At 34.7% G+C, this 27,958-nt stretch overlaps 1 protein-coding gene across 1 annotated transcript in view; it reads right to left on the bottom strand.

The window, feature by feature from the left end:
* Cubn (Cubilin) overlaps positions 1 to 27,958 on the bottom strand; it is a 2,223,842-nt gene that overhangs the window by 1,903,384 nt on the left and 292,500 nt on the right. Inside the window, exon 9 of the mRNA XM_090396294.1 lies at positions 26,650 to 26,779. Coding sequence (XP_090252420.1) covers positions 26,650 to 26,779 — 130 coding nt within the window. The remainder of the gene's footprint in view (positions 1 to 26,649; positions 26,780 to 27,958) is intronic.

Genomic DNA, 27,958 nt, shown 5'->3' with positions numbered 1-27,958 from the left:
GTGGATATGCTAACCACTTGGCCAACCAGGCCGGCAAATTTGCAGACATGTATAATGCTATTCATTATCGGAAGGGTCACTACTCAGACCAGTTTCAACTTTTATCGAGGTCTCATCAGTGGGAGCCAGATCCATAGGTCTGAGTCCCGCTGATGAGACCTCAATCCCACTTATACAATATGGTCCAAAAAAAAAAAAAAGTACTGAACTTTGACACCCATTTACTCCATAACATATATCGTTATAGTTATTCATATTTTTCCCCCACCATATTGTACAATGGCATAATCACTTCATCATCAGCCATTTTCTGTCTACTGCTGGATGAAAGCCTCCTCCAAATCCTCCATTCAGTCCTGCCATGAGTTTTTCTATGCCACTGAGTTCCACCGAGTTCTGATCCAAGTATTGTGCTTTCTATCTAGAATGATATTGGTAATAATGAGTAATGATATTTTCATTTTCCTCTAGGTAGTTCTCAACTTGTTGGTCAATTTTTTAGCCAGAGTCCATATGTCATGACTGGAAGTATACAACTATTGAATATTTTTCTTTTAAGGCATATTGGAATATTTCCTTTGAGTGCTGCATGGTGTTTTCCAAAGGCTATCCAAACTAAGTTGAATCCTAAGTATATATATATATATATATTTGTTTTCATAGCATACTGTAATCCTTTGTCCTAGGTATACATAGGAGGTGAATATATAAATTTTCTGGTTTTCCATATGTACTGGCTTTTTGGTGATGTATTGCTTTTACATTATTTTTGTTTCAACTTTGTTTATATTTAATCCTATATTTACATGTCTGTATTTAATCCTTTATTTTGACTTTCAGCATTCAGTTTCATTGATCATTTGTTGAAGTTCTTCTATAGAGTTTCCTAAAATAACAATGTCATCGACAAATTATGTATATGAAATGGCTCCATATCTACCTCCCTCCTTTTATAGGAAATTTCAAATATTTTCCTGATTTTATAAGTGCAGTTCAAGTTTTATAGATATAACCAAGTATGAGGATTGAGGATCTTAGATTTGAACATCTCATCAGAGGATGTCATTATAAATGAGGTGTCAGATCTTCTGCTAATTGGTGTGCATGACCATGAAGTGATTACCTGGGTGGTTGACAACCATGTGACGACTTCTGTAAGGAAAGGGTATATATGGAACTACAAAGTTGGTGATTATGAGAAGCTCAGGAGACAGCTTGCAGGTGTATAATGGAAAGAGTAGTTGGGTGGAAAGGAGAACATGCTGCTTGGGTGCTATTTAAGATCTATCTAGTAAAAGATAGAAGATTGTCTAAATATATTCCAAGGATCAGAAGGTTAAATATGGTTGGTGTGAGGTGAATGAAGAGATTAAGCATGCAATATAGAGAAAGAAGGCATTATGGAGGCAACATAATTGAGATCCCCTGTAAGGCCACAATATTCACTTTGCTCGATATAGTTCTTACCAACTTGATATTGTCTGCAAAAGAGCTGCACATCTTCAGTTAGATGAAAGAATTTGATGGAAAACATATCAGTTAACTAGTTAGTTATGTAAAATAAATACATGAGAGTTAACAAAGAAATTTTTGATTATATCAGTAATAAATTGTGTAACTGTGAACAGAAAATACAAAGTTCAAGCTACAAAAATGATGAGTCTAATGACTCCCTGGAGTTGCCCGTAATAATAATAATAATAATAGTACAGTAAAGAAGTGGAGACTAGCAATGTGGGTAAGGGAAAATTTCAGGGATCTTTTGTTATTATTCCAGTAGCAGGAGGAATGATTGCAGAACAATCACCTTACTGATAGGATAGGGAAGACAACTTGGAAAACGGGAGCAAGTGATATAATGAAGAGTGTTCACCACTGTTCACTGATGAGATTATGTCATTCTAGTGATAATAACTTTCATTCCTAGAAAAGAAGAAAAGGAATATTAAGTAGTCTATATGTCAGCAATATGATAAGGTTCAATGAGTTTTCACCATGAGCTTTAATGTAATCTGCTGGTGTCATCAATCTAGTTGCTTAATGGAAGCAGAAGTCTTAAAGGTGGTACCAAAATGGAGGTATCAAATTCTAGACTAGCCTACATTTCTTCAATGTTTGTTAATTATAATTATGGAAAAATTTATACATAGAAATGGAGGGATAAGATTCTTCATAAAGGAAAGAAGAGATGTTTTAATAAATATTATAAGAAAGAAATAAAGTAGCTGAGGAGAATTCATATACTGTCATATTTTGGAATTTTGCAAAGACACTTATCATTCTAGTGTATATCAAGTTGATTTAACTTGCAATAAATCATTTTTAAAATGGACTAGTGGACTTGATATCTAACACAATGATATGAAGAAGCAACAACAAGTAAGAGGAAGGTAACATGAGAAATTCTGCAGGACTGAGTTCTGGACCATTATTATTTGGACTTCATGTTAATGATATGGACAGGTTGCATAAAAAGCAGATATTCAGTTGATAACAGATGTTCTCCTTTTCAGTAGGATATGAACAAGCTGAGCAATAAGTAAATATGCCGGTTAACACAACTAAATGTACTGTTTTAAATTTTGGAATTCAGAGGCAGGAGAGTATGCTCTATTTACAGGACTATACCAAGTGAGGTGGAGGAGGCAAATAGATTATGGGATGATGGTGACCCCAAAGATCCTTTGAGTCATGTTCACCCTTCAGTGCATGTGGGGGGACCTAAAAAGTTCTGATAAACACCTAGAACAGAAATTATATTAAAGCAACTTTTCTTATATATTGCCGGTCTGGTTGGCAGAGCAGTTAGTGTATCCACTCTCCAGCCAAAAGGCTACAGATTCAAATCCTGCTATTGGCATGGATGTTTCTGATTGTCTGTGAAAATACTAGTGGTGGCAGTGGGTGATAGATGGCCTTGATGTAGATGATGATGGTAGTTACAGTTCATTGTAGTTGGTGGATTGAGTTGTGGAGATGGAGAGTTGTAAATTAGGTGTCCTCCCTTGATGAGTCTTTGGACTCCTTGAAGGTATCATGTGGTGATAATAATAATAATAATATACTAACTGCACTCCCTTGAGGGTACATGGCAGGAATTTGATGATGATTCCTTTCTTTTAGGCTTGCACGGTGATCCGAATGCATTTTTGAAAATTATGGAGACAACCACTGCGTTTGAATAAAAACTTTAGTTTAATATAACTAAAATCTACAATTCGACATTTAGACCTTTATGTCAAGGTCATCTTCTGGAGCGTACAAATATACACAAGAAACAAGCTATACTACAATCAAACTGGTTCGTTAAAGACACTGACCAACCGCTACCACAATTGTTGGCCTGACCTCTGGTGAAAAAAAAAAAAAAAAAAAATTAAAAATAAAAAATAAAAAATTATACATCAACGCTAGAGTCCTGTTATTTGTGTTGTCTACTATATACATATTAACATCATTCCAGCCAGTTGGAGTGGAATGGTTTCTAATACTAGCAGATTGGCTAGAGTCCTGACTTATGTTGAATCTTTCATATTAGGTTGGCTGAATGTGTGCCATCCAGATCCTTGGAATTTTCATACCATCTTTGTTATTGATATTTGGGTGGTTTATCAGGATTTCGCAGGATTCCTTAAATTTTCTTTCATACCAAGTTTTTGTACAAAAATGAATTTGATGATGATGATAATATACTAAAAGAAAAAGAACAAATTATTATAATTTGATAAAACATAGGGATTAAAGGATTTTAAGATGTGTTCTTCATTGTGGTTATATCAGTTGCTTTAATAGCATTTTGATTCTAGGTGTTTATCAGGCCTTTCATTCCCCCCCGCCTTGTATAAAGGAGTGGACACAACCCATCATATTGCTGCAATGGTAAGGAGAATGGATGCTGATAAATAGAGACAAGAATATGATAGTTCTAAATCACCTCTGGATCAGATCACATCCATATCTTTGTGCAAATCTGGATGAATAAATGAAATAGAGCACATGAGTTACATTGGAATCCCTCTTTCATTTCAGACAAATTATGGAGACCACAGTGTTCTAAATCACCTCTGGATCAGTTCACATGCAGATCTTTGTGCAAATCTGGTTGAATAAAAGAAACAGAGCACATGGGTTACATTGGAATCCCCTCTTTATTTCTTACTGTTGTTCTTTGTTCACACTGATGATGTTTTACGATACATAAGACAAAATATCTGTATAATAAATTAATTTTTACTGTGGTAAACGTGTCATTCTATAATTATGGATAATCCACATGGCTCATTACACAAGCAAATATTTCCATTTCTCTCTCTCTCATATTCAGATGGTACTTAACATCATCTGCAAGCAAGGCTGACTTGCTGGCATTATTCTTCTTCTCCAACTACTGCACTGATAATCAAGGCAAAATATCCCTTGACACACACACACACACTATACACTCTTTTATGCTACATCTCTCGCATTTTATTTAGAAAAACATCAAAAATTGCTCTTGCACAAATTTTAAACACAATTGCTGGATATACTTCATCACTATGCTTATGCTCCTGAATGGATACTCACCCTTCATCACTCTTACAAAAATTCATATTTATCATCACATATCAACTTTGCAATCTTTCCTATTCATCTGACATCTATCTTACAGCAAGAAAACATCAATATTCACTGAATCCCAAAGAAAGAAGGTAAAAGCCAGCTACACAACTAAGATCCTACCACTTATTGTTCTTCTTGCAGAGATTGCACTCCCAAAGAACTCTGTGAGGTACAGGAGTGACCACACATCTCTAATAAGTGACTTCTCCAATAAGAGAAAATAACTGTAAAAAAAAAAAAAAAAAAAAAAAATCCAACTGTCATCATCGAATTGCTCTAACTTCAGTTCTCCAAAACATCAAAAGTTAGCAACAGCCATTTTCTTCATTTCTTTTAGAAAGTTTTTTCGCTTGGTTAGAAAGTAAATTATACTTACCAAGAAATTATATTTTCATTTCATCCTTCATCCAAATGTAAAGTATCTTTATGACTAGGTTACTTGTATTTAGAGGCTTGGGGACCACATCAATTGCCTTAGTGTCACATAATGCAAAGCACAACCAGTCAAAAGTGGTTTGGTTAGTAACCCCCTCCCCCCCTCTCTGACTACATAGCATTATGCACTTCTGAAGGCAAGCATGCTTTACATTATGGAAATGGGGAAATAGTGGCAATGGTTATGAAGCAGTGGGGTGTAACGTGGAGGTTGAGAGGAAGACATATTTAGTTGGATGTTGCTATAGGCCTATGAATGTTGAAAGTGGTGATGAAGAAATGTATAAACAGTTTGGATTAGTGAACAAAGAAAGGGTAATTATAATGGGTGATTTTAATTATGGTGGTATAGAATGGAATGCAGAGATAGCATTTGGGAATAGGGAAAGTGAATTTCTCGAGTTCTTGAGAGATAACTATCTCAGGCAGCACATACAGGAAGGCATGCGAGGATCAAGAGTTCTAGATCTCATCTTTTCATCAGAGGATGTAATAGTTAAAGGGGTTTCACATTTTCCTCCAGTTGGTGAAAGTGATCATGAAGTAATCACCTGAGTTGTGGCTAGTCATATGCAGGATTTGCGAGGAAAAGATATATGTGTAATTATAAGGCTGGTGATTATGACAAGCTTAGGAGATAACTTCGAGTTATAACATGAAAAGAGGAGTTGAGTGATAAGGAAATAAATGCTGCATAGGAACTTACAAAGAAATACATAACAGCATAAGTGTACGAATGTATTATTCCAAAGTCCAAAAGGCTGAATAAGGTAGGTGTAAAATGGATGAATGTAGAGCTTAAGCATGAAATCTGGAAAAAGAAAGTACTTTGGAGGAAGTACAAGATGGACAATGGTAATCAGTCACATGAAGAATATAAAAAACAAAATTGGCAAATCAGGCTAAGAAAAACCTTGGAGAGTTTTTTTAGATATGTGGCAAGTAGAAGGAAGAATGATCATGGAAAGATGAAGTTGAGGGATGAAAGTGGTAGAATACTAACTGCTGCAGAAGACATTGTTGAGGTATTCAGTGATCAATTTATAAGTGTGTTTCATCCTGATCAGTGTGGAATCATTCATGAGGAACTTAAGTGTAGAGGACATAGGAGAGGATGACTGAATTGTGAGTGATCAACAGGTATTTGAGGAAATAAATAAACTTGATGTCAATAAGGTGATAGGATTTATGACATATCACCATGCATCTTATGGGTATGTTCCAGGGAACTGGCAGTAGCATTGGCATGCCTGTTTAATAAGAGTTTTGTAACAGCACAGGTTCCAAGGAAGTAGAAAGAGGGTAAAATTGTTCCACTGTATAAAGGTGGTGATAAGGCTGTAGCTTCAAATTATAGGCCGATCTGCATATCTGGAGTTGTGGTATAGGTCCTGGAGAGATTGGTGAGAAGTAGGATACAGATAATGGGTTGATAACAGCAGTATTCTCTGTGGTTATCAACATGGGTTTGTTAAGGGGAGATCATGTTTCACTAACTTACTTATGTATTATAACAAGGTGACAAATACTTTGGACAGAGGATATGCATATACAGTGGTGTACTCGGATTTTGCAAAGGCTTTTGATAGACTGCCACATGACAAGCTCTTAAATAAACTGAAACAGATGGGATTGGATCAGTGACTGGCTGTCAGATAGGTATCAGGGGAGAGCAATGCACAGTCAGGCTGATGTTAATGCCTTAGAAGAGAACTTGAATAGACTGCATGAATGGGCAGGTAAGTGGAGCTATCAGTTCAATGTTGCCAAGTGTAAGGTTTGAGATTTGGTAAGCAATGATGGGATGCAAAGTATACACTTGGTGGGAAAACTTTAACAGAAGTACAGGAGATGAGAGATCTAGGAGTGATGGTAGACAAGCACCTGAAATTCAGAAGCCACATTGCACAAGTTATGAAGACATCACATCAAATAATGGCAATGATGCAGAGAACCCTGACATGCAGAAATAGAGAGGTTATGATTCCATTGTATATATCAATATAATAATAATAATAATAATTAATAGTAATAATCCATATGAGGCCTTGATCAGGCCTCATATGGATTATTGTGCACAGATTTGGTCGCCAGGTTTTCATGGTGATGAGGATATGTTGGAAAGGGTACAGAGAAGATACACAAAGGTAGTCAATGGTCTTTGGAATGTGGAGTACGAGGACATATTGAGAGAATGTAAGTTGCAGAGCCTCGTGAATAAGAGGAAGGGGGGGGATATGACTGAGACATATAAGCTGGTCAGGAGTTGTTATCAGGTAGACATGGAAAAGATTTTTCATAGAATGGGAGAGGGGAGTAGAACAAGAGACCATTGCTGGAAACTGTATAAGGAGGGTGTGAGAAGCAGGTTCTTTGCATGGAAGGCGATTGGTGAGTGGAATGCATTGCCCGAGTGTGTTGTGGATGTGGACACATTGAATCAGTTTAAGACGCAGTTGGATGAGCATTGTATGCAATAGTGAGTACCTCCCACGTTGAGTCTCTGACTCCATGGAGGTCAAATGTTGATAATAATAATAATAATAATAATACGGCAACTGATGCAACGTTATTAGCCTCTATATAAAGTAGCCTAGTCATGAAGATATTTCCAATACAAAATTTTTGCTTACACTTGGATACAGGATGAAACAAGAATGTAATTTCTTGGCAATAATTTATCATTTCTACCTACTTAATTTACTAATTTACTTCTTGGAGGTGCTACTAACCATAATCGGTGACCATGGATTTTACTTCTCTTGATACACAGCTAATCTCCTAGCTATGACCACCTACCTATGGACAGAAACCATGAAAAGGTCTGAAGAAACTGGTTGCTTATGATATTTCTGGTACATTCAATCAGGCACAGATGCCTGCTTAGCAAACTACCATATGCCTTCCAACCTACAACTGGACTACCGTATCATGATATTAGAATGCCAGAGAGAGAGAGAGAGAGAGATCTAGACGTTCACCTATTCACTTCCTTTTGTACATAAATGTCCTTCTCTCAATGAACTCAGATCACAACCATAGTTATAATGATGTCAGTACATCTATGTCTCTTCTTCAATTGACAAAGCCTATAGTATACAATTGATATAAGCCCCAAGGTCTTCCATCATAAATGTCTTAACTGCAAGCTCCTTCTTTTGTTGTTCAGTGGGGATAACAATAACTTTGTGAATTAAAATATTAGCCAAACACAGTCCTGTCTCATCTCTTGCAAGAAAGACCTCATTTCACTTCTCCTTACTCTTACTTAGACCAAGATCTCCAAACATGTCAGCCATCGCTTCCTCAGCCTCCGAGGGACATGATATACTTTTCCACTCAAAACAGTACTTCTTATCTGTACAACTGTTCTTCTTCTTCTTCAACCTTCTGGTTCTGTCCACTGCTGTACGAAGGTCTCCCCCATGAGTTTCCAGATCACTTGGTTTTCTGCCTCTCCCATCCATCTCACTCCTGCAATTTGTTCCAGTTCATCTCTCCACCTTCTTCTCGGTCTTCCTCTTTGTCTTGCTCCATCCATTGGTCTCCACTCTGTTGTTTTTCTAGTCCATCTCCTGTCACTGCATCTGGCAATATAACCAGCCCATCTCCACTTAGTCTGTTTAATGTATTTTACAATATCCATGACACCTGTTTGAAATCTTATCCAGATATTTGTCTTCCTATCTCTTAATGTTATTTTTAGCATACCTCTTTCCATGTGATGTTGTGTTGTTCTCAGCTTTTTGTTTAGGGCTTCTGTTAAAATCCATGTTTCTCCTCCATATGTTAGGACAGGAAGTATGCACTGGTCGAAAGCTTTCCTTTTTAGACTCATAGGGATGTCACTTCTGAATATGTCTCTCATTTTCCCATAAGCCATCCATCCAAGGTGAATTCTTCGTTCAATCTCTTTTCTTTATCACTCCTCAAAGGATAACAATTGGCCCAAATATACATATGAAGTAAATTGTCCTATTTCATGGTTTTCACCTTTGATAGTTCTATGGCTTATGTATTTATTCATCATTATTTTTGTTTTGTCTCTGTTTATTTTTAATCCAATTTCTCTGGAGGCTTCATTTAGCTGATTTAGCATTTCTTCCAGATCTTCAAGATTATCTGCTTATAGGTCTGTAGGTCTATCAGGACGATATCATCTGCAAATTTCATATGATGCAACTTTTCTCCATTTATGTTTATTCCTTTTGTTTCCCAATCAAGGCTTCTAAAGACTTCTTCTAGTGCAGCTGTAAATAATTTGGAAGATATGGTGTTGCCTTGCTGGATGCCTTTTTGTATTGGAAACTTTTCACTGTTTTTATATAATTTAATTACAGAAGTTGCATTATTGTAAATATGTTTTAGTGTTTCAATATATGGTTTCTCAGTTCAGTGGGTTTCAAGTGCTTTTAGTGTTGCAGATGTTTTAACTGAATCAAATGCTTTTTCATAGTCTATATAGGCCAGACATATGGGTTTATTGTATTCAATTGAGTTTTCAATGAGCTGTCTTAATGTGTGAATATGGCCCAATGTATTGTAATTCTTTCTAAAACAAGCTTATTCACAGGATTGCATTCCCTCTAGTTTAGATTTTATTCTATTATTTATAATTTTTGTGAAAACTTTATATATGGTGGGGAGTAGGCTTATAGGTCTGTAGTTTTTAATTTCTTCCTCATTGCCCTTTTTAAAAATTAATATTAGAAGTGAATTGTTCCAATTTTTTGGAATTTTTCTCTGTTTTAGGCATTTATTAAGGAGTTTAGTCAGCTGTTTGATGACAGGACTTCCTCCCAGTTTTAAGAAGTCTAGTATAATTCCATTGTAAAAATAACCATATTAAAAATTCTGAATATTTTTACATATTAATTATGCTTGTTAGTTTTTGTTTTCATACATGCAGTGTCTGCACTTGTGATGTGCTCGTTATGAAAATGTTATATTAGAAGTAACATGTAAAAAAGTAAAAATATTGAAATACTTACTAAACTGATTATTTGTGTTATTTATAAGAAAGTTTGTTGTATTTTAAAATGTTGAATTTTGTGTTTGTGAAAGACTTTCTTTTAGCGCTGATGGATACAGCGAGTCAGCCATTTTATTGTAGGGCGTAGTTTCTGACTTTTGTGAAGTGCGCATGCTCCCGGAGAAAACTTGATGTGTGATTGACAGCTGACAAGGAAAGCGTTGCGTATCCAAGTTACAGTTGTAAACAAGAGAGCGTTCGGTAAGTTTTTATAAACTGGCCGAGGAATATTCAAGTTGGAAGGGACTTGATTTTTTTTGTGCAGCAGTCAAAAGGAAATTTCATAATGTATTCTGAAAAGGGAATAGTGAAAATAATAGGTTTCAAGCAGGAATAAGTAAAGAATAAAAAGGAAATCTTGAAACTGCAAGTTTTATAAACTGGCCAGGATATATTCAAGTTGGGAGGAACTTGATTTTTTTTGTGCGGCAGTCAGAAGGAAATTTCATAATGTATTCCGAAAAGGGAATAGTGAAAATAATAGGTTTCAAGCAGGAATAAGTAAAGAAATAATAGGAAATCTTGAAACTGTAAGTTTTTATAAATTGGCCAGTAAATATTCAAGTTAGAAGGAACTTGATATTTGTTTTTTTGTGTGGCAGTCGGAAGATATTTTATAGTGTATTCCGAAAAGGGAATAGTGAAAATATTAGGTTTCAAGGAGAAATAAGTAATGAATAAAAGGAAATCTTGAAACTGTAAGTTTTTAAGGTGGAATAAGTTAAGACTGTCAATTTAGTATTGTAAATGAAAGGAGAACATGTTGCTTACATTCTAAAGTGAATGTTTTTCTTAGAGAAAATAATGATAAGGAAGTTTTATTATTATTATTAAACAAGACCTCATGGAGTCAAAGACTCATCTAGGCGGTCCTTTTATCTTACACACACATCTCATCATACCGTGTCTTAAACACATTCAAACTACTTGCAGACACCACGCTCTCAGGCAAGGCATTCCAATCACTCACAACTCTGCACGAAAAAAACCTGCCTCTCACTCCCTTACTCACACCCTCCTTATACAGTTTCCAGGGATGACCTCTGGTTCTCCCCTGATCTCCCACTATTCTCTGTAGAACTTCTCCACCATTGATCCTATAACAACCCCTTAATAACTTGTAGGTCTCTATCATATCTCCCCTCTTCCTTCTCTCCACGAAACTCTGCAAATTACATCTTTTCAATCTTTCCTCATACTCAACATTCCAGAGGTCAGAAACTACCTTAGTCTGTCGCCTTTGGACCCTTTCCAACATCTCTTCATCCTTCTGAAAACCCAGTGACCAAATCTGGGCACAATAGTCCAAATGTGGCCTAATCAAAGCCTTATACATTGGAACAAGTATCTCCCTACTTCTACATGTCAGTGTCCTCCGCATCATTCCCAGAAGTCTTTGTGTTGTCTTCACAATTTTGGCGATGTGTCCCCTAAATTTTAGATCCTTATCCACTATCACCCCCAGATCTCTTATTTCCTCTACTTCCAACAATATATTCTCACCAAGCATAAATTCTGCATCCCATCTTTGTTTTCCAAATTTTAAAACCTTACATTTTGCAACAGTGAACTCACATCCCCATTTGCTTACCCAATCACTCAATTTATTCAAGTCTTCTTGCAAGGCCACAACATCTTCACTACTCTTTATGGTTCATCCCAACTTTGCATCATCTGCAAACAACTGAATATCTCCATCCAAATCTTCACCAATATCATTAATATATAAGTTAAATAGTAATGGCCCTAAAACAGACCCCTGAGGCACTCCACTAGTGACTTTCCTTTTCCTGGATATTGCACCCGCATACACAACTTGTTGATACCTATCAGATAGCCAGTCTCCAATCCAATGCACTAATCTAATATCCAACCCCATCTGCTCTAATTTGACTGTCAACTTATCATGAGGTACTCTATCAAAAGCTTTTGCGAAATCCAAGTATATTACTGAGTATCCTTCTCCTCTGTCCAAGGAAGCAGTCACTTTATTGTAATAAGTAAGTAGATTACTAAAACATGACCTCCCTTTAGCAAATCCATGCTGTCCATCAAAGATTATACCATTGTTGTCAACCCAACTCTGGATCCTAGTTCTCACAAGCTTCTCCAACAACTTAACCACAACACCTGACACACAGATAGGCCTATAGTTTGATGCTTGAGTTCGATCACCTCCTTTATGAAGTGGCACAATCTTGCCCTCCTTCCACTCTTTAGGAACTTGACCAAGTGCAAGACTCGTATTAAAAAAATATGTCAAGGTAGGTGTCAACTCTCTGGCACACTCCTTCAGAATAAGTGGTGATATATTATCAAGTCCCACAGCCTTATATACATCTAGTTTACTCAACTCCCCAAACACCTCTTGCTCACTTACAGTCAGTCTCTCCTCCCCATCATCAACTGCTCTTAATCTCTCCATGAAGTCATATTCACAAGATTGAAAGATCTTTATGAATTGCTCATTAAGTATCTCCACAACACATTCTGCAACAGCTGTCTTTATACCATTTCCTCCAATCAATGTCATCCTTCCATAATCATTGTTTCTTTTGCTGGCTACATATCAAAAGAACTCCCTAGGATTCTTTTTGGCTTCATTAGCTAACTGCTGTTCATACCTCTCTTCAGCTACTCTCACCAACCAAGTTACCCTCCTTGCCTGGTGGAGATTTCATGTAGACCTCATGAAATTGGTTACTTCCACTTCTCTTATGCTGTCTCCACAATGCCTTTTTTTTCTGTACTGCATGCTTAATCTCTTTATTCATCCATCTCACACCTACCTTATTTAACCTTCTCACCCATGGTATACATTTAGACATTGCATCTACTAAATAGTTTTTGAAAATCCCCCAAGCTGCATTGATCTCTTTTCCAGCTAACTCCTCATTCCATGCTACATCTGCAAGCTGTCTCCTGAGCTCTTCATAATCACCCCCTTGTAGTTCCACATATACCCTTTTTTCACAGGGGTCCTTGCACTGCTGCCAACCACCCAGGTAATCACCTGATGGTCACTTTCACCAATTGCTGGATGATTTGACACCTCATTTATAATTACATCCTCCGATGAGATGACCAAATCCAAGACCCTTAATCCTCGTGTGCCCTCTGTTACATACTCTCTGAGGTAGTTAGACCCCAAAAACTCAAGGAAACTCATTTTCTTTACTTCCAGTCGCTATCTCTTCATTCCAGTCTATGTTGCCATAATTAAAATCACCCATAATGATCACCCTTTTCTTATTTGCTTGGCTTATTTGACTATACATTTCACTATCACCACCATCCACATTACCAGGTCTATAACAACATCCCACCAAGTATTTGATTCTATTCACCTCTATCTCACACCATACTGCCTCAAAACCACTGGCACTATTTCCCTCTTGCATCTCTACCTTGTATGGACATAACTCTTTCTCTATCATCAATAGCACTCCCCCTCCCTTTTTATCCCTTCTATCCTCACGAAACACATCATACCTTTCCATCTCTATTCCTGCAGGATGTCGTCCTCATCTAACCATGTCTCACTTATTCCAACAATCTCTGGGTACACAGACACAATTAGTGCAACCATTTCATCCGCCTTGTTTCTTATGCTTCTAGCATTGGTATACAAACACAACAACTCATTTCTGGATCTACAGCTAGTTCCACTGATACCATTCACTCGATGTGCTCTCTCCATGCTGGACTGGGGCCATTTCTCTTTCTGCCTCTTCATTTTAGAACCCTTTGCAACAATATCTGTTTCCTCTTGATCCCTGGTCATCCCATTACTTTCCTGCTACACATGCTCACACCTCCTCTTGGAGCATCCACCTTTCTCACGCTGTGTATCCCTGTCCACTCTGGGCCTCCCCGTTTCCCTGCTCCTCTTGCACACCCATTCTCTCATTTTCTATACTCATACCACTCATCTCTCCATTCATTTCCACTTCTTCAATCTCTCCTGTCTTACTCTCCTGCTCTTCCACATCACTCCCCTTTCGATCTGATTCATTTTGTCTATTCACTTCTCTACCTTCCAGCAGCAGTCTCTCCAAGCGACTCACACCATAACCACTCAAATGCAGTCCATCGCTCCCATACAGCTCACTTCGTCCCTCAAACTCATTCCATACATTAACAAACTGTACTCCCATCTCCTCACACATTTCAGCCAGAATACCATTCATAATCTTTGCTCTCCGCCTCATTTCACACAATCATACCTAGGCAACACACTGACCACCCTTCCTGTCACACTATTCTCTTTTATCTTTCCAAGCAGTCTCTTGACATTTATTTTGACATGCTCTTTGTTCTCTCTCAAATCATTTGTACCAATTAATACAATTAACATTGGATATGAGGCTCCCGCCTCATATCCAATGCCTCAATCACTCTACTTATTTTACCGCCTGGAAAACATACCTTGTGCATTTTATCCTCTAGCACACCTTTAATAATGGAGTCGCCATACAACGCCACTCGCTCATCTTTCGTTAACTCTTTCATGCCATCATGATTTATTTTAATAGTTTTGACCTGAATTCTTTTAATTTCATTCCGCATCCATTTCATTTCTTGCCTCATCCAATCTAATTCACTTTCCGAACCTCGCGACACATTCTCTCTATCATTAAATCTTTCTAACTTTCTAACTCTCGACCCCCTCTCCTCACATTCCCTCTCATTCATCCTTCTTTGTTTCCGTACTTTCGGTCCAACATACGTCCAACTTTCACTATCATTCTTCTCACTTTCACTCTCATTTATCTTTCTTTGTTTCCGTACTTTCGGACTAACATGCGTCCAACTTTCACTATCATTCTTCTCACTTTTACTGTCATTCATCTTTCTTTGTTTCAGTACTTTCGATCTAACATGCGTCGAACTTTCGCCATCATTTATTCTTTCGATTTTTTTTACTTGCGATTTCTGCATTACGCAAGTTCTACTTTCATTCGTTCCCTCAATTTCGTTTCTTTCCACCTCACTTTCGACCCTTTTAACATCCGTTACGGTTGTCAAATCGCTCTTTTTCTTTTTTCCTGATTTTTTAACATTTTTTCGCTTCTCTTGCTCACTATCCTTTTCTTTCAAACGTGCAATCGCGACACAATCGGTACTAGCACTTTCTGTCATCAATTTCATATTCGCATTCATTAGTTCTTCGTTCAGGTCACACATCGCACACACCCTTCTTCCATCCGCACTAAACATCCACAAATCATTTATGTAATCGAAGGAATACATATAACAGACCTCACACTTAACGAAGCGACTGAAATCTACATTCAAATCATGGAATGACAATGCCGCCGCCATTTTTTTTTTTTTTTTTTTCTCTCTGCCGGTTACTAGGTCTAATAATAACGATTTCGTAATTTAGTTTAGACAAGAAAAAAAAAACCACACTAATAATACCGGTAGCGTACAACGTTTACAGCCACTCTTACTCAAACAATTACGCATATATACTTAATTATTCCTAGTAAAAACTTATCTGAATCAGGAGCTCTTCAAAACACGTCCGCAGCACTTGCCCCCTAGCGCCCCCTTTTATAAGTATTAAGAATGCCTGAAAGTGAAAGTTTAGAAAATATATGAATTAAGAAGATTTTTTAGGTATTAAAGGTGCCTGATATGATGAGTGTTACTACTAAAAGGAAAACAGGATATAGTCAAGAAGACTTTATGTGTGTTACATTGATTGATGAAAAGGATCCTGATAATGAAGTACAGAGCCTTGTAACTTCTGGAAAAGAGCTTTAACAGAAAGAAAAAAAGGACTATGAACATTTTTTTTTGTGATTGTGAAAGAAAAAGTGTTTAGTCTTAAGAGTAAGTTTATATTTTTAAATAAGGCCTTGGATCCATATAATCTGTAGTTATAGTTATGTATTATTGCTAGAAGTGTATATACATTGTTTTAGTTTTATTAAATGTGTTTATTTTGTACTTGGTATTGAGTCAATGATTAGTTGGATTCTGAAAGAGTGAGTTAAAGTCATTGCACCAATTGGAGTGAACTCTTTGTGCAAATATAATAACATATAGGGACACTCGGAGTCAAAATAAAAATAATTGTTAGTAAAAGAAATTTATATAATATTTCACCTCATAAGTATATAGATAGAATAATAATATACATAAAGAGGGAAGTATATATAAAAATACATGATAAATAACAATGGCGCAGCCTACAGGATAATTGATTATGATAAATAACAATGGCGCAGTCGACAACAGGATAATTGGTTATGACTAAACTATTTTAGAATCCAAAAGGAAAATCTTGACTCAAAAAAAAAAATGGCTACAGAAAATAGTAATATTAGTAGTAAAGTTCCTTCAGTTAATGATGAAGAATTTTTTAGGTTAATAAATCCAACCTTAGTAATACCTTCTTTTTCAGGTGATAGTAGTGAGAGCATAGAAACATTTTTTAGGTATGCAGAAAAAATTAAAGATTTAGGAAATTGGTCAGATTTTCACTTGTTAATTATACTTCGTAATAAATTGTTGGGAAAAGCCAAAACATTTTTAAATACATCTCCTTTACTACGAGATACTGACAATTATGCAACCTTCAAAAGTTTGCTAATATCTGAATTTTCAAATGTAAGAGAATTAGGGCCTAACATTTGGAAGATTCAACAGTGTATCCAAGGTAATAAGGAATCTGTTTCTGAATATTATCATAGATTGTGGACCATTGCTCATGGATTCAATATTTCATCTGAAGAGAAATCATCTTTAGAATGGTTGCTCTTTAATCAATTTAGGCTTGGCCTTAAGGATAATTTAAAAGAAACAGCATATAAGAAAAAAGTTAGAAATCGTGAACAATGTTTTGAACTTGTTAAAGAAAAGGAAGAAAGATTAAGAGATATTTTTCATTCCTCAAGCAATAAGCAAGTAAATTCTTTTCAGCATAAACAAACTCATTCTTCTAGCATTGTGGGTACTGATAAAATGAGAGAAGAAAAGCTTCAAAAGAGTAAAGTTGCAAATAAAAGAAAAAATTCTAAGGAAACTTCTGTGAATTTTACTAAGGATATTCCAGAATCTGATTCCAGGATAAAATTACACGATTTGGTAAAACCAAAAACATTTCTGAGTGAGGAGATAGAAAGACAACAAAGACCCATAATACAAGGACAAGAACTTCTGTTTAAGATGATGTCGGATTTATCAATGTCAAAAAATCTTACAGATAATCAATCTTTTTCTTGTAAATCTGATGACATTAATAGGAATAAAGCATCTTATAGAAGATACATTCCAAAATGTTTTAGATGTAATAAACAGGGTCATTTTGCTAAAGATTGTTATGTTAGAGATAGATCTTGTTTTCAAAATAAGAAATCAGAGAATAAAAGTAAATCTGGAATTAGTTATTATTCCAATATTATACTGGCAAGGACAGAAATGTCAAACTATTCACTAAACATGGATAAAGCCAAAGACAGCTCTAACCATAAAAGTAAGTTTGATGTAGCATTAGCTCCTTATGCTAATGAAAGTAATCCTTTAACAGTATTACAAGGATTTATTGAAGATGTACCTTGTGATATCTTACTTGACACAGGTGCACACATTTCACTCATTTCTTATAGCTTATTTAACAAAATTAAATCTCTAATTCCAAATGATATTTCAGTTTTAAGCAATCCAATTAAGTTAAAAGGAATATTTGAATCTGAAATTTCAGCTTATAAGCAAATCAATGTCTTTATTTCAATTCCTTGCTTTCCATTAAAAGTTTCTCATTCATTAATTGTTCTTCCAGAATCTTCAAATCCAAATGTACAAATAATATTTGGAATTGATTTTCTGAAACGTCATGGGTTTGTGTGTAATTTTATTGATAATACAGTATCATTATGTGGAATAGAATGTTGTTTGGACAGAAAATCAGGTGACAGTGGAAAAGTAGAGCAGTCTCCTGAAGTTTTTCTAGATACTAATGATATCGATCAAGTATTTAATATTGACACTCTAAAGAAAGATGAGAAGGAAAATATTCAAGAGTTTAAGGAGAATTTGGTGCAGAGTTCAATGAAATCAGCAATTACTAATGAAGAAAGGGATAGAATTCTGAAATTTTTTAAATCTGCCTTTGAATTTTTCTCTGGTGTTTTCACAGAAGATATTGTTTCAATGTCTTGCACTAATGCAGTAGAACATTCAGTACAGATTTGTACTCAATCTCCTATTTATATTAGACAATATCAGACTCCACTGAAATATATGGAGCGTTGCCAGAAACTACTACAGGAATATGAAAGGGCAGGAATAATTGAGAAGTCAAATTCTCAGTGGAACAGTTCCATTTATCTTAATTGAAAAGCCAAATGGAAGCCTGAGATTTGTTTTAGACTTGAGAGCCATCAATAAGGTTACAAAACCTATTGATTTCCCTCTATGCAAAATTGAGGAATTATTGATATGCTTGGAAGGAGCACAATATTTTACAAAGCTGGATTTAAACTCTAGCTACTTTCAAATTCCTTTGAAGAAGGAAGACAGAAAATACTTTGCATTTACTACCAGATGGCAGAAATATCAATTATGTAGATTACCACAGGGTGCAAGAAATTCTGCTATGTCATTCCAGTCTTTAATGAATTCTGTCTTATCTGATATGTTGGGAAATGGAGTCATCTGTTTTCAGGATGATCTTCTAATTTATTCAAAGGATATAGAAAACCATTGTAAAATTCTATGGAATGTCTTAAAGAGATTAGATGAGGCAAATCTATCTCTAAAGTGTTCAAAATGCCAATTTTTCTTAAAAGAAGTTCAGTATTTAGGTCATAAAATAAATAGCAAGGGAATTATGCCAACTCAGTTAAATGTAGAAGGCATATTATCAGCTAAACCTCCTAAAACAGTTAGACAAGTTCACAGATTTATTGGCATGTTAAACTTCTATAGAAAATTTATTCCAAATTGTTCACAACTATTAAGAACCATAGTGTGCTTGACAAGAAAAGGTTTTAAATTCAATTGGGGTGAAGCTCAACAAGAAGCATTTGACAAATTAAAACTGGCATTGACTAAAGCTCCAGTCCTCATTTATCCTAAATTTGGTGAAGTGTTTTATCTTTCTGCTGATGCTTCAAATGATTGCATTGCTGCTGTACTAGAACAAAAGGAAGGAGAAGATTTTAAGCCAATAGCTTTTATAAGCAGAAAATTATCAGGTCCAGAGTTGAATTATTTAACCATAGAGAAGGAAGCACTGGCAATAATTTTTCCATTGAGAAAATTTAGATATTTATTGTTAGGACAACCTATTCAAATAAGATCTGATCACCAGCCTCTGTCATTCCTAAGTACTATGAAGGATAAAAATCAACGTATAATTAGGTGGGCACTGGAACTCCAGGAATATAATATTGATGTGACTTATATTCCAGGAAAAAGAAATATAGTTGCTGATTACTTATCTAGATCTCTAGAATCTGATATTGATGATTTGTCTAGGAATGACAAATTTAATCAAGATGAGGAAAAGTGTAAAATTCACGTTATTCATAAAGTGAATAAGGAAATAAGTTCTCAGAAGACTAGACACTATACAAATTGTTTTAGAAAGTATAAATCTTTTGTACCAGGTGATTTGGTATTGTTAGATGATAAATCTAGTATTAAAAGAGTTGGGAAATTAGGAAAAAAAGCCTTAGGTCCATTTAGAATTTTAGACAATTTTTCTCCTGTAAATTTTAGAATTCAAGATGTCAATCTGAGTAAAATTTTAAATGTACACTCTGATAGATTAAAAAGGTACTTTTTGGGAAATAAAAATTTAGTTACTTTAGGTGACAACATGAATAAAATATTGAAGGATGAATGTAGTTTTCCTAATACTAATTGTGAATCTTATTCAAGGTTAAATGATAGGAAAGGGAATAGATCTAATATTCATAATTCAAATATGCAGCGAAAGAAAAAATTAAACTTTAATTTTTATTGGTAAAATGAACCAAAATACAAGAAATTTTAGAAATCCTAAGACACATATTTCAGATGATGTAAAATGTAGGAATGATAATAATCAATTTGATTCTAATATTGATGAAAGTATAGTGGAATTTCATAGGTTGATAAATATAGGATTAAATAAGAAAAGGGAAGTTAAAGATACCTCAAATTTAGTTGGCAAAGATAAGTAATCCCAGAAACTTGTTGAATCTCAAATACCTGTAGAAACTGATTCTGATAGTGATGATTCTATAGATTTAGGACATAATTCAAGTAGTTTAAATGAAATGTTTGAAAGATATAAAAATGAAATTTCTAAGTATACTAATTTGGAAGAAGAAAGTTCAGAATTATCTTTAGCGTCAGATGATTCTGAAACTAGTGATTCAGAAGGTATACATAATGATTAGCAAGAATCACGTTATGTTTTAAGATCTAAAAATAAATATTAAAATTTTGTTTAAATGTAGGTTAAATATTTAAAAAAATTTTTTTTAAAAAAAAAATTTTTTTTCACAGAAAAATGAAATTGATGTAAAAATAATCATATTAAAAATTCTGAATATTTTTACGTATTAATTATGCTTGTTAGTTTTTGTTTTCATACACGCAGTGTCTGCACTTGTGATGTGCTCGTTATGAAAATGTTATATTAGAAGTAACATGTAAAAAAGTAAAAATATTGAAATACTTACTAAACTGATTATTTGTGTTATTTATAAGAAAGTTTGTTGTATTTTAAAATGTTGAATTTTGTGTTTGTGAAAGACTTTCTTTTAGCGCTGATGGATACAGCGAGTCAGCCATTTTATTGTAGGGCGTAGTTTCTGACTTTTGTGAAGTGCGCATGCTCCCGGAGAAAACTTGATGTGTGATTGACAGCTGACAAGGAAAGCGTTGCGTATCCAAGTTACAGTTGTAAACAAGAGAGCGTTCGGTAAGTTTTTATAAACTGGCCGAGGAATATTCAAGTTGGAAGGGACTTGATTTTTTTTTGTGCGGCAGTCAAAAGGAAATTTCATAATGTATTCCGAAAAGGGAATAGTGAAAATAATAGGTTTCAAGCAGGAATAAGTAAAGAATAAAAAGGAAATCTTGAAACTGCAAGTTTTATAAACTGGCCGAGGAATATTCAAGTTGGGAGGAACTTGATTTTTTGTGTGCGGCAGTCAGAAGGAAATTTCATAATGTATTCCGAAAAGGGAATAGTGAAAATAATAGATTTCAAGCAGGAATAAGTAAAGAATAAAAAGGAAATCTTGAAACTGTAAGTTTTTATAAATTGGCCAGTAAATATTCAAGTTAGAAGGAACTTGATATTTGTTTTTTTGTGTGGCAGTCGGAAGATATTTTATAGTGTATTCCGAAAAGGGAATAGTGAAAATATTAGGTTTCAAGGAGAAATAAGTAATGAATAAAAGGAAATCTTGAAACTGTAAGTTTTTAAGGTGGAATAAGTTAAGACTGTCAATTTAGTATTGTAAATGAAAGGAGAACGTGTTGCTTACATTCTAAAGTGAATGTTTTTCTTAGAGAAAATAATGATAATGAAGTTTTATAAGTATTAAGAATGCCTGAAAGTGAAAGTTTAGAAAATATATGAATTAAGAAGATTTTTTAGGTATTAAAGGTGCCTGATATGATGAGTATTACTACTAAAAGGAAAACAGGATATAGTCAAGAAGACTTTATGTGTGTTACATTGATTGATGAAAAGGATCCTGATAATGAAGTACAGAGCCTTGTAACTTCCGGAAAAGAGCTTTAACAGAAAGAAAAAAAGGACTATGAACATTTTTTTTGTGATTGTGAAAGAAAAAGTGTTTAGTCTTAAGAGTAAGTTTATATTTTTAAATAAGGCCTTGGATCCATATAATCTGTAGTTATAGTTATGTATTATTGCTAGAAGTGTATATACATTGTTTTAGTTTTATTAAATGTGTTTATTTTGTACTTGGTATTGAGTCAATGATTAGTTGGATTCTGAAAGAGTGAATTAAAGTCATTGCACCAATTGGAGTGAACTCTTTGTGCAAATATAATAACATATAGCGACACTCGGAGTCAAAATAAAAATAATTGTTAGTAAAAGAAATTTATATAATATTTCACCTCATAAGTATATAGAGAGAATAATAGTATACATAAAGAGGATATATAAAAATACATGATAAATAACAATGGCACAGCCTACAGGATAATTGATTATGATAACTAACACCATCTTCTCCTGGGGCCTTTCCATTCTTCATTTCTCACAGTGCCATTTCCACTTCACCTTGTAAGATCTCAGGGATATCATGTTCTTCCTCACTCGAGTTATCCATAGATGACTCTTGGATGTCCCAGTCTTTGTTTTCATAGAGTTCAGTATAAAATTCCTGACTTCATTTGATTATTGCATCTCAATCTCAATTTTTTTATAAGTTCACCATTTTTTCCTCTTACAGCAGCTATTTCCTTTGTTTCCACTGATAATGCCCATCTTAGGACCTTCATATTACTATTGTTTCTATTGTTTCTTTAATTTTCCTAGTATTGTACGATCTAAGTTCATGTTTCATCCTTTTACGTATAGTTTTACATATTTCCGCATATTCTATTTTATTGGTGTCAGGTGAGAGTCATTCAAATCTCTTCTTTTTTTCATCAGATCTAAGGTTTCTGTCTTAGTTTTTCCTCTCCTTGGTGCCTTTTTACACCTCCTATTTCTAGTGCACAATTCAAGATAGATTTTGTTAATATTTCATTAGCATCATCGATGGCAGTAGCTGTGTTTAACTTTTTTAGTTCATTTTTGAGTGATTCTCTATAACAGCTTTTATTGTGGTAGAGGTTTTGTAGATTCACTAAATTGGACTATTTTTCTGTATAACTGTTAATGCTGTATAAATCAGAAATGTTACACATTTAGGATGTGCATCAAAATCCTTCCTAACAATACTCAATGTTATTATTATTATTATTAGACACCTCCAGGGAGTCTAAAGACTCATCGAGGGATGGCACCTGCTCCACAACTCTGCTCTGCCGCTCAATCCACGAACTGACCGCAACTACACCAACGCCATCTACCGTCAACCACCACCACCACTAGTATTTCCAAAGACAATCACAAACCATTTCCATGGCAGGATTCAAACCCACAGCCTTTTGGCTAGAGAGCGTATACACTAACTACTTGGCCAGCAAGCTGGCCGAGTGGTTAGAGGGATAACTCTAACCGAGTGGTTAGAGTTATCCTCTAGAGTTATCCAAAAGAGATCTTGATTAATCACGGAGCTCCTCTCTTTCACAGATTTATAACTCTCTCATAGATGTTCTGTTTCTGTCTTATTTCTCTTCTATATGTATTTCCATGAACAATACCTACTTTAGGTAGAACACTCAATACCTGAACTGGCCATCATTATCCCTCTTGGTGCATTTTTTATGTTGTTTCTTCAGCTGTTGCTGAAGAAACAACATATTTCTTCAGCTGTTGAAGAAATATGTTGTTCGATTCCTTCTTTCTTCTTATTCTAAGCTCACACACACACACACACACACACACTAGTGATGCGCTAAAACCTTTCATATGTAACGCTAATATAAAAATAAATAAATAAATAAATAAAATAATGTAGAAGAGTTTCATACAGTGAAGTGATATCTGAGCAGAACAAGAGGTCAACCTATTCCTGAAAATTATAGTGGAGAGATGGGTAAGTCCCCTCTCCCCTCAGGGATTGGTGGATGAGTGAAATGCACTGCATGAAAGCATAGTGTTGCAGAAAACAGCAAACAAGTTTAAGATAATACGGTTTAATAAACAGTGCTCAAAGTGAGAGCCTCTGATGATGAATATTTTATCCCCATGAAGATCTAATAATGATAAAAAAAATAAAATATCTTTCTATGTTCTTAATCTCGACGAAACAAGTTGCGTTTTCGTCGAGTCAATCTCGACGAAAAAAGTTGCGTTTTCAAATAAATCTCATTTTGTTATAATTCTCAGGTTTTAAGTCAGCATTGGGTTTGAAATCCTGCTGTGGGCATGGATGTTTGTGATTGTCTGTGAAAATACTAGTTGTGGTTGTGGTGATAGGTGGTAGATTGCGATGGTGTAGTTGTGATTCATTGTAGGTAGTGAAGACATCGATGAGTCTTTTTTGGACTTCCTGGAGGTGTCACATGATAATAAGAATATATTACATTATGTTATGACATTATAATATAATATTGTTAATATATTATTAATATATTAAAACAATAATATATTATTGTAATAATGGGCCTCCATAGCTCAATAAGTAATGGTGATGCTCTTCTGTTGGAAAGACTTGGATCTGAATACCATTTGGGATGCACAGAACTTGCATAGAGACTTCTTTTAATGAAGGTGAGTTAACTAGTTATCTCAATCTAACCAGTAAGTTAGATGGAGCAGCAATATTTTTCTTCCAAGAAACTGATTTTTCATTCAGCAAGATAAAACAAACTAGCCAGAAAATATACACAACTGATACAGTGAGTGAGAGAGAGAGAGAGAGAGAGAGAGAGCACTATTCTTAAGATATTTAAATATTGTTATCATTATGTTAATAAAATTATGTTAAAACAATATTCAACTGTTCAACTGTAAAAAGAATATAGCAGCAGTGTTTGTAGTTTTGCTATTAAATGACTAGTAAGGCCAAGGCCATTAAGCCTAACTGCACCTCAAGGTTCAAATTATTGGTTGAAACAGCTAATCATAAGCAAAAAAAAATTAACATTCATACATCATTAGAATTAAGATATCTTTTTTTTTTTATTGAGTGCAATGAATAATCATCAAGAGGAAAAGAAACTTAATCACACTGCAAATAAATGTATCAAGTCTGCCATTAATGACAACAATAGCCAGTTACATTAATGTAAATGGCTATTGATATGTCATTTCATGCAGTTATATCTGAGAGAATACAGTGTATGCTCTACTTTGATATAAAACATGAGATGGACAAAAGAGAGAGAGAGAGAGAGAAGGCACATTTTATATAGAGGAAGATGTAAAAAAAATGTAATGGATGAAAGAATACAAGGGAGAGTTTGAAATAATTCCCTTTAAGAAATAAAGAAAAAATATTAGGAATGAATAGTTTGTGGATTCCATATTTATTCAAGTTTCTATTGAGAAGTTTATGTATCATCACCAAAGTTATATATATATATATATATATATATATATATATATTTTTTTTTTTTAATTGAAAATTAGATGGAAAGCTCTTTTCTGTTTGTGAAACCAATAATTGTCAAGTGAAAATGCTGGATTGTTCCTTATAGTTGTTGTCTGTTTCCTGGATAGTTGTATTTTATAAAGGAAATTATTAATGGTTTTGATATTTGTTTTAAGTTATAAATCTGAATATGCTTGAAGTAAGTAATATATGGAATACACAGGTATGAGTAGTCATTTTCTTGTGAGATTGTGTGCAAGAAAATTTGTTTCTGCTGTTTCCTTTAATGAACTTGAGGACTAATGAAGAACATATGTTTTGATTAATCAAGTTCTCTGTTATGTCTGTCTGAACAAATTATCTTAATTTCTACCTTTGTAAATAGCTTAAATTTAATGCCAGAAGACTCAATATTTTAAGATTATGAATGCATGTGTGAGTGAGTAAAAGGGTCACTATTTTTTTAAAGAACCTATAAACTTAGGGGGGGGGGGAATATTAGATGGCTTAATCGATAACAAGATTAGTCAATACATCAAAGCCTTTAATAATTAACACCATGCAAACAGCATTAGTCTATCTATAACAGCATTATGAAGTTTCTATAAAGCCAATAATTTGGTCATTATAAACAATTACACCTAACATATTAAGAAAAGGATAATGATAATAATAGTGAATAGAGCATAATATTCTTCATCACTAAGAGATCATGTATCCTGGAAATGATTTCCTATTTACTAATTATGAAATAGTGCCATTCTTTATAAACAAATATTATTATTATTATTTTTTTTATTTTTCAAGCCTCCATGGAATCCTCATCGTGGGAGACCCATCCCAGAAAACAGAGAGTCCATTATACCACTCCTTGAACTCATTTACCATTTGTGCTCTCACCACCCTATCAAGAAGTGTATTCCATGGTTCAACACCACCCTCCATGCAAAGAAACCACTCCTCATCCTCCTGCTCACAACTTCCTTTCATAACATCGAGGGTTGACCCCTTGTCTTTGCTTCTTTCCTCTATTCCACCAAGCAAAAGAACTCCCAAGTGTCAACCCTGTAACACCTCTCAACAGTTTAAAAGTCTCAATCATATCACCTCTTCTTCTTCTATCCACCAAATTCTGTAGTCCACATTCCCTCAGCCTGTCTTCATAACTAACATTGCACAGTCCTGAAACCATCTTTATTATCTGCCTCTGCACCCTTTCCACAGGTAATATCCTCTTCATATCCTGAGGACCAAATTTCAAAACAATAGTCCAAGTGCAGTCAGCATACTTCTCAGTATTGCAGTGATTCAATTAAAACACTACCTAAGTATGTATTAATATGGTTCCAATCAAACTATGCATAAATTTTTTACTGAATGACTCACCTGCCCAGGTATCACACGTGGCAAATTAAGGCATGTCCCATGCCCACACAGTTCTACTGGTGAAGCTGAGTTACAATCATCATGCTGCTCAGTGCAATGTACTCCAAACCAGTTGGCACGACACTGACATCTGAAAAAAATAATTATAAAAGTGTACATGAGAAAAAGTTAAAAAATGAGAGTGCAAGGTAGAGAACAACAAGAGAGCAATGTGAGAAAGTGTGGAAAAGGACTGAACAAGGATTCAGTGATTCAGGGTGTGCATAATAAGGAATAAGGAGTAGATAAGTGCTAGTTGGCATAAATGGCCTTAGAGGCAGTATGAATTGGGTAGATAAAATCTGAGCAAAACAGCAGAGTGCACAGCAGAAGAGTATAGGATGGAAGTAGTGAGTTCTTTTCTTCATATAATACTGTTACACTGAGAAGATAAACAGTATGTAAATAGAAGGTGATGAACAGGAATCATTTAGAAAGCTTAGCTAGGGCGGGGTAGTCCCTGAATCATGGCTGAAGCAACTACAACTATGAGGCCAGTGCACAGTTGTGTGTGTTTCTCTGATAAACTTGCCTGTTTTGCGAGGTGAAAAACCCAAGTAGAAAACACTGCAACAATGAAGCTAATCCCAATGATTATTATAGGAAATTGAAATTTAAACTATAGTAATACATACTGAACAGAGAAAGCAGCATGCAATGGAGGAATATGAAGATCAAGAGTTTTGAATTTAAATGTAAAATCACAGCATTTGACTATGACAAAAATTCTTCTTCTTTCCCATATGATGAGAGGGATCACACTGTCTTGAACTAGAGGGCGAGTAAGATGACAGTTTCAAGAAGAAATATGGAATCTATACGGAATTTCAAAACAGATTATTACAACAGACTTAGAAATCAGCTCAAAGCAGAACAATTTGTTACAAGCAATCGGAAAATTGTATACCTCCACAGGTAAAGAAATCTGCAGTAAAATGATGACCAGAGAAATCAATCAGGAATTGTAGATTCCTGATTGACTATGAAAAAAAGGTATAAGGAGTGAGGTTGAGATAGGTGCATGAGGAATATAAGGTTTAAGATAGAAAAGAAATATTTATAGTAAGAAAAGAAAAATTAGACTATGACAGGAGAATAACAGAATGGTCCAATAAAAATCATAAAGGATAGAAGCTTTTTTCCATTACCTAACCAACAGAAGGATAAATGACTATGAAAGAATAACGCTGTCAGATGGATCAAGTGACCAATTCAGATGGCATAGTACAGTTGTTTAACAATCACTTTATTAAAGTGTTTTATCCTGATA

Source organism: Typopeltis vanoorti, chromosome 8 (assembly GCF_054136105.1).
Source record: "Typopeltis vanoorti isolate ZY-2024b chromosome 8, IOZ_Tvanoo_1.0, whole genome shotgun sequence".
Classification (NCBI taxonomy): domain Eukaryota; kingdom Metazoa; phylum Arthropoda; class Arachnida; order Uropygi; family Thelyphonidae; genus Typopeltis; species Typopeltis vanoorti.
The sequence above is the reverse complement of the archived record's forward strand: the minus strand, read 5'-3'. Positions and strand labels throughout refer to the sequence as shown.